Here is an 8,470-nt window from a genome sequence, read left to right on the forward strand (position 1 = left end):
TCATGAAGTGATGCGCTTCCAGTCTCCAACCGTCAACATTTATCCATCCAGGCTTGAGGCCAAGACTGAATTGTGTTTACTTGTCCTCCTAGAGCCACATATGACTCTTTAGTCCCACTCATTGGCTCGCAATATTCTTTAAATGAATTAACGACTTAGATTAAAATAATAATAATAATTTAATATTCAAAAATGTCAGAGTTTACATTTTTACATTTACAGATAAAGAGGGATGAAAGGTAGATGAAAACGTTTTTAAAAATTACCTAAAAATATTTTTTAAACACACAAAGAAAATAACATGTTCAAAAAGTAACCACAAAATGTCCAGAAACAAAAAAAGAAACCCCCCAAATTCCCATTAAATATCTTTGGAATTGCCCCAAAAATAATTAAAATAATTATATTAATAATTAATTATTGAAGAAAAAAAAGGCAGAAAAGAACATGTCTAAGAACTATATAATAAGAAATTCACAAAATTACAATAACATGATGACAAAATTAACTAAAAAGACAGAAAATGTATTCAAGAAAAGGCTGGAAAGAAAATGTTAAAAATAATTAAATAAATAAAATATCCATATAAATTGTCAAAAATGTCAGAAAATTGATATTGAAAAAGGTAGAAAAATGTCCAAAAAGGAAAGAAGAGAGGCAGAGAAATTACTATATGATGTCCAAAACATTGCCAAAAATCGTCTCTTTTTTTAAAGACAAAAAAAGGTTGTCTAGTTTCGGCGACACAGCACAACCTTTTTTTTGTCTTCAAAAGAAAAAACACAGGACGATATCGATTTGTAGACACGGTGAAATTTTTTTTGCAATTGCCAAAAATGTACCAAAAACAAAGTATGAAAAATGACAAAAACAAATCCAAAAAGGGAAGAGGAAAGATAGAAGAAAATGAATGTGTACGTATTGGATGCTGCTGTCATATTATTGTTGTGGTGCAGCTCGAATTAGCTCTTGTGCCCTCAGCACAGCCCTCGGTGCTACTTCACATTGACAAGGAATAGCTGCAAAAACACTGCACCCTAGTGGCGATTGAATGTAAAATGACATTTTTTACTGGATGGATGAACAAGCTCATAATATCAGTTTTGATTTAACATATGTTCAGCAAAACTTTTATAGATTCATGTATGCAAAACAATAAATAAATGAAATCATTCTAGTCTGACCGCCTCCTGGCCTGCGTTTCACCCCAGCCACCAGAGAGGCATCCTGACACTTGAGTCATTTTCGGACACTGACTCGCACCCGAGGGACGCAGATTGTCTTTACTCTGCGCTCCCTCGTGGCATTGCAGCACCGCTCTGTCCTTTTTGTCATTCCCCCAGTGTGGGGGGCCGACAGGTGCTTGTGGGGGAGGGGGCACTGGACTGTATAAACAGATTAACATGAGTTTGGACAGCAGAGGTCATTGTAACTCTTCCTCTTGCACACACACACACACACTTAGGGACGAAACGGGACATAGTGTGGCTTTTTAATCTCTTGTATAAAATAAATCATCAATTTGCAGTAGTGATGACTAAACACAAAAGATACCCCTTACACACTTTTTGGTGGATCACACAACTTTAATTGTAGCTCAAATAATTGTTTTCACCCATTGCAACTGAGTCAATGTATGTTTGTGATTGTGTATGATTTGAATCACCTGTTTTTTATTCATTACTAGTCTCACTCGTTGGTCAGTATTTAATAGGTGGTCATTGTCATAAATAAGTTTTGGCCAAACCACTATTACATACCAGGATTAGGGGAGAAAAATAGCTCACTGCCTTTTGAAAGGCTCCGAGGGTCTCGTACATGCTGCTAATAACCGTTAGCTTCAAGCGTGAGCTTGACAACAACCAGAAGGATTTTCAAGTGTCATTCCTAGGCTGCCATATCTTTATTAACTTCCTATACATTACAAAAAAGTTAAAGCGGAGCCAGAAGGAAGCGGAGCCAGAAGGAAGCCATGCCAGGAGTTTGCCAAGCTGCTAGCACGTGAATTTTCCCAATATGTAGACAACACGGGAAGGGCAGGCTGTGAGAGGTGACATTTACAGGACGAATACATCTCAGAGGTGGCCACAAATCCTTGATCACTTCAGACCTTCATTTGATTTCTATTCATTTTTCTTCCTAAAAAACGCTTTCCTCTCAGATACTCGGTCTTTGGTTTCCTGTAGCTTCTCAGACAGCTTGTCCTTAGTCTCTTCCATTTTCTCTGAGAAGCGTTCTTTTGTTTCTTCCATTTTCTCAGAAAACCTCTCCTTGGTCTCCTCCATCTTGTCCTGGAAGTACTCCTTGACCGGCGGCGGTGTGGATAAGTAGCCGTGCTTCCGGAAGTATTGAACAGACAGAGAAGTGCCGCCCAGAGTCACCGCGTATCTGGCAGGAGTGGCGATCTGGAAGAGGACAGACGGACTGCTCAGCAGAGAACCACAACACTGCCCACTTGTGCAGCATCCCAATAGGTTGGAAAACTGCTGGACAAATTAGGGCAAGTTCACTTTCTAATGCTTCTATCCGGCCTTATTCCTGGCGGCTCTCATGGAGAAACAATGCCGGAAGTCATAAATTAGTCGCCCAAGTAACTATTTTGTATCTGATGGCATAGCTAGTTAGCGAACTGCATGTAATGCCACGCCCATTTGTGTTGGCAGCAACTGTCGTCACACTTTCAGAGTGAAATGTCTCGAGGACTTGGCAATTGTGTGTTCAAAACTCACCGTACATTCTGTAATGACAAAACGTCCAATATGATCAGCAAATGAATGAATGAACTGAATTAATTACCTTGTACAAGGCATAAGCAGTCAGAGCGTAGCCACTGGATGAGTCTCGCAATAGTCCAACAAGTGATTCTGGCACGTTGATTATCTCCAGGAATTGGACTACATTTACACCTCTGGGGGGAATGCAAAGAAAAATTTAAAATTAATTATTTAAAATTTTGGGCGCAAATTCAAAAGTTTCGACACTGTGGTTTTCAGTTATTATATACATATGCATCAATTTACAAAATCGTTCCTTTGTAAATCAGCAGCCCTGTTTATTATGTCATATTTAATTTTTTTCTAAACTTTCTCCACCTTTAATGCAACCTCTCTTGTGTGTGTGTGGGGGGGGGGGGGATACCGCCCTCGCGGTATTTTAGCCAAGAGTTGGCTCCTCTCTTTGAAATGTGATAACTAAGTCATTTATAAATATTATGAGCAAAACTAACTATGATGAACATAAAAACATTTTTGTCATTATTGTCCCTTTGACCACGCACGCGCACACACGCCTGTCACACACACATACGTGAGTATTAATGCGTCCACACACACACAGGCCTGTTCTCTCAATCACAACCATGCTGGCTTGTTGTGGTGCTAGTATGGTCACTTGGTAAAGACGCACGTCAGCTCAAGCAAAACTAAAAAGTTGCTCTCTGGTGCCACCTGATAGATTATGGCTTTTGAGACTCAACTCACTTTTTCTTTTTTTTTCACGTTTAGTTGAGGCCCCACAGTGCATCAAAAATATGAAGAAAAAAAAAAGATTTATAATGGGAGTCAATGGAGCCACACATTGGACAAATACTACCAGCGTCTACAAAAAAAAAACCTCCTACATATAATAATGACAATAATAATTTAGAAATGACGGTTGGTGCCATTTTGGTGGTGTCAACGTAACATGTTTGAACAATCTGTGAAATTTCAGCTCCCCAAGTGATTTTGTAATATGCGTTGTTTATGATCATATTATTATTATAATTTTTTAAAGCCAAGAATTGGACAAATACTGCATAGAATAGAGTAACCTGGATGCTGCAGCCGCTTTTCTTTGTGAAAATGTTCCAAATCTGTCAGATTGCAAGTGCATCACCTGTGCACAGCCCCGATCAGATCACCCGACCGATGTTCAATCCGATTCAAGACTGGATTCCAGCTGTGCCTTTCCAGAAACCCGAATTTTCTTCTGATGAAGCTTTTTCTTCCCTCTTTTTCTGATTTGGACGTGTACTTTGGGCCAAAGTCATGTGCCTTCAAATTCCTTTACATCTTCAGCTTTTGCGCAGAAGCCTAAAGGTCTGTCTTGACTCTGTTCAACGGTCAATGCCTCGGAAATTCTTTTGTATCCATCTCCTGACTGATGCTTTCCAACAATGAGATCCCTCTGATTCTGTGAAAGCTTTCTGTGGACCGTGGCTTTTATAAATACAGTTGAGTAGAGTTGTTTGGGGTTAATCAAAGCTTCTTTTCAATGGTGTCGACTTCTATTGAACATGAGTTTGGATGTGGAATCTGAACACAACCCCAACCCCACTTTGTGCAACCACATTATCTGTTTGTTTGTTTGTTTTGTTTTTTTACTTCCACCCTCAAAATTGTATATATTATTTTCAACTGACTTGCACAGGTTACAAATCAAATTAAGGTTGGAACACGTTTTGAAATGTTCTAGCTTGGTCTCATTTTTTTTTCTTTATCTACAAAACCCTGACTTTTGAATAGGGGTGTGTAGACCTTTTATATCCACTTTAAGCATCCAAGGCTTTTGGCACATGGCTATTTAAGTCTCCCTGGCTCATCCATTCAGTGTCTCACATTGAAGAGTGAGTTGCTTCTCTCTTTATTGCAAAATGTGAATAAGAGTGATGCCGTCTTCCCAAGTGGAAGTTTGTTTAATAGGCATTTCTGGTGGACAATGGAGGTTCATACAAATAGAACTTAATAAAATGTGTTTCCATTGGTTGGTTGTTTAGCTTACTTAGTAGAACATGGAAAATACGGAACTATCACAGAAAAAGTAGAGACAAAACAATATGAAAATGTTGAATTGCAATGACAGTGACCAAAACTGTCACATATCATATTGGTGAAAACAAAAACAAAGAGACAAAATCACAGATTCAAGCACCGAAAATCATCATTATGTATGCTACTATTGTTATATGGGGTTTTATATAAAACAAAACAAAGCTAGAAGTACACTTTGTACTTACTTCATAGCAGCGTAGTAGAAGGTTCCAAACCAAAATGAGGATGTGACGAGATGCACAGGGATCATCACCTTCCCGTACTGTTTGAAGGTCTTCTTAAATCTCTGAGCAAGCCCAATGGACTTGTCCTGCAAAGGGTCCACCTCCTCAACACAGTCTTGCTGATCTGTCTCTGGCGAAGACGTGGGCGTTCCTCCCCCTGGCGGCTGATGTTTGGGCTGATGGGCCGCCATTCTGGATGATGATGTGGAGAACCAGTGCCAGCCTGCGGGGCGGGGAGGGGGCGGGCGGTGCGCGCACCTGCATGATGGCTGTGGTAGGTCGTGGACAGCGACGACTGGCAGTAAGCGACGCACCGATGACGCCCTTTGCAGTGTGCCTCGAGTGACGATATGCTGCATGAACATCATCTTTTGACTTTTCGATGGTTGCCACCTTCAGGGAAATTGGGCGGAGGGAGCACAGTGTTAACATTCCGGTTCTTCTACTGAATCCCATCAAGACAAAGGGAGGGGAAATGAAGAATTTTCCACATTATAGTTACTTGAGATTTGACAAATAACTAAAGCTGACAAGCACCGACCATATTTAATCAAACCACATCAGTTTGGTCAGTTTCAACTTGTTCTACTTTATCGCTTAAATGAAGAGAGAAAATTAGGTAAAGGAAGACGATTGAAGTAAAGGGAATGAACCTCAATTTATTATAGACAGGTCAAGGTCAAGCATAACTTAAATATCTAAATTTCAGTAAGCCAGTAATGAGGTACAGTGCTTTATGCAGGTACAGAAAGGAAGTCATCAAGTTTGAGGTGGCATCATTTTAATTACATTATGTGTATTACTCATTGATGTTTGTGATGGTGTAGAACTGATTAGCATGATGCTGATAGCTTATATTTGTGTTCTTCTGTTTCATGTAGCTTCACAATGTGCCATTATGATTTGAGGAAGTTTTAATAGTTTGCATTATCAATGTCACTCAATCTAAAGTAAAAAATAAAAAGATAATGGATTTTTAAAAATGATACGTCTTATACTGGATAGTAATATTTTCTGCGAGACATTTTAAGATTGACAATTGTCAAAACAAATCAGTCTCAAGTTTATAAACTACGCCAAAAGTTCACTTGTTGTGCCACTAGTTTTACAACTAAGACTATTTATGAAGGCACGATATCATCATGCACGCACAAGCAGAAACAGAACAAGTCATTAGGTGAACTTCAGAAATGTTGATAAGAACTGCTCTATTCAGCTTTATGAAGCAACATGCATCCGTTACATTCAGTTATCATTCAGCTAACCAAATTCATGCAGCCTATTTGAGGTCAACCATTTAAATAAGCAGTTGTTATTGGTCGTAGCATTTTAAGGCGCAGCTTCCAAGCCGAAATCACATTACTGTCTGCTAACTTGACATATCACGACGAGTTGACATTGCTCAGCTCGTGTTTGGAGGGCAAGTTAGAGAGATTCCTTTAACTTCTCAAGTGAATACGACGCGGCACAAAACTGAAGGCGTCGTTTGTTCATTGCACAAACACTCTCGCAAGGAGTTATTCTCAAGGCCAAATCTCGGAAGTGCTGCCAACTTTGTGTTTTGGCTCTTGGTTAGCACTTAGCTAGCCGCTAATTGGCGATGGAACGGAGGTGCTGTCACCACCTATATGTATGTTCCTGTCCAAAGTGCAATTTTATAAAGAGTAGAGCTCACTTACGATTTAAGATACGCGTTGAAGGGTGCGGATAGCGCTAATCTCCGAGCCTGAAAGCCATGCCAACGTGCCCAGGCACTGTGGCGGTCAAGGACCACATTTCTGTAGCCGAAGAGAGTGCACGGCGCACGAGTACGTAAGCACAACCCGCTGTGCAACATGGGTAACGTAGTTCTCTCTGACGGCTATCGTTATCGTTTCAAATTCATGCCAATAAACAGAATCAAAATCACGCTAAACTACATATTTATCCAATTAATTATATTACTCTTCATCGACATACTCTATTGTGTTGTATTTACTTGTCTTGTCCTAACGTCCTGTTAAATGCGACCTTTAGGTGGCAGTATAACCTAAAGTGTGCCCTCCAAAAGTATTGGAACGGCCAGGTCAATTCCTTTGTTTTTGTTGGATTGTTAAGACATTTGGGTTTCATAAAAAAAAATATCAGTATGAGACAAAATTTCAGAATTGCATTTGTTTGAAGCCACACTAAGGTTGTCCTGTCGGATAGTCAAAGATCCAGCATGTGAAGGAGTCATCCACACCCATCTTCCTGACTTCTCTCCAATTAATTTAGGCCGGCTGGTGTTACAGGCTCTAGTTTTTTTTGTTTTTGTTTTTTGGTTGCCCCTAGTTTTAAAGCTGCCGTAGTGAGAAGGAGGAGGTGATGTATGGAGAGGGGCTGCTACCAGAGAGGAGGGAGTGAGCTGCTGAGCAGGGGGCCAACATGAGCAATTTGGAGCGAACCAATTAAATAAGCAGTTGGGCTTGTAGCCTGCTGCTGATTGTCTGTATTATTTCCCTCCACCCCTCTCTGCTCTCCCACAACGAGGTAATGTTAAAGCGCCGGTGTACAGGCATACTTTCCATCAGAAACAGTTTTGAATTAGCTCAAAACAATCTAACACTGAATGCAATTTAAGACAATGCCGATTGCATTTTGACTGCCCACTCTGGGTTTAGGCAGACTTTTTCCTGTAGTAGAATTAATGTAATGCAATATTTCAAGTCAAAATACTAACAAATTTGTATATACAGTATGGGTGTCAGCACCCAAACAACTGCTCCACCACACATCAAAGTGGTCTTAGAAGGACTTGTGGAGCATAGGCCAACACCTGTTAAAAAACAAACAAAAAAAAACCACTTAAATCTTACTTTTGAAAGCCTGAGGGTTAGTTGGAGGGGATGAAGAAGAAAGAGGCAGAGAAGCAAAACATGTCTAACCCCCATTAGACATAAGGGAGTGCAGTTTATACTGGTTGGCTGGCATCAGTTCCATGTACATATTTTTGTCAAATCTGTCCACAAATGTTGAAAAACAACTGCTGAGACTTTGTTTGCTGTTTGTGAAATGTTGCGCTCGCACGCTGTTCGCTCACATCCATAAAACATGTATGCCCCTGGTAAATACTGTACTCGAAAAAAGAGCCCCCCCTCCCCCCCCCCCCACCCAATGCCTGAATTAAAAAAGAAACACTTCATCTATTCAGAAAAAAAACAAGTAGAATTTATGTCAGTCCTGTCTAGATCATTTAAGAACAAAAGTGTCTAGTTGTGGTGCTGGAATAAAGTAGTTATTGTATCTTAGTGTGTCTGGCTAGGTTGGGTGGCAACAAAAGTGTCTTTGTGTATTTTATTAGAAGCTGAAATAAGTTAGCTACATGACTCAGCAGAAATAACCATCGAGCTAATGGACCTTATGCACTACAACACGTTAAGTATATATATATATATATATATATATATATATATA

At 39.8% G+C, this 8,470-nt stretch overlaps 1 protein-coding gene across 1 annotated transcript; it reads right to left on the bottom strand.

The window, feature by feature from the left end:
• Positions 1–1,565: 1,565 nt before the first annotated feature.
• On the bottom strand, positions 1,566–6,853 carry LOC147171973 (mitochondrial inner membrane scaffold 1-like). Its single transcript, XM_086079635.1, has 4 exons — positions 6,715–6,853; positions 4,997–5,428; positions 2,797–2,908; positions 1,566–2,405 (listed from the first exon to the last, which is right to left on the bottom strand). The coding sequence occupies exons 2-4, from the start codon at positions 5,401–5,403 to the stop codon at positions 2,124–2,126; spliced, it is 801 nt and encodes a 266-aa protein (XP_085935761.1). The 5' UTR covers positions 5,404–5,428; positions 6,715–6,853; the 3' UTR covers positions 1,566–2,123.
• Between the last annotated feature and the right edge of the window lie 1,617 nt (positions 6,854–8,470).

Source organism: Leptonotus elevatus, chromosome 6 (genome assembly GCF_054856555.1).
Source record: "Leptonotus elevatus isolate MCC_2025b chromosome 6, RoL_Lele_1.0, whole genome shotgun sequence".
In the NCBI taxonomy this organism is placed as follows: Eukaryota; Metazoa; Chordata; class Actinopteri; order Syngnathiformes; family Syngnathidae; genus Leptonotus; species Leptonotus elevatus.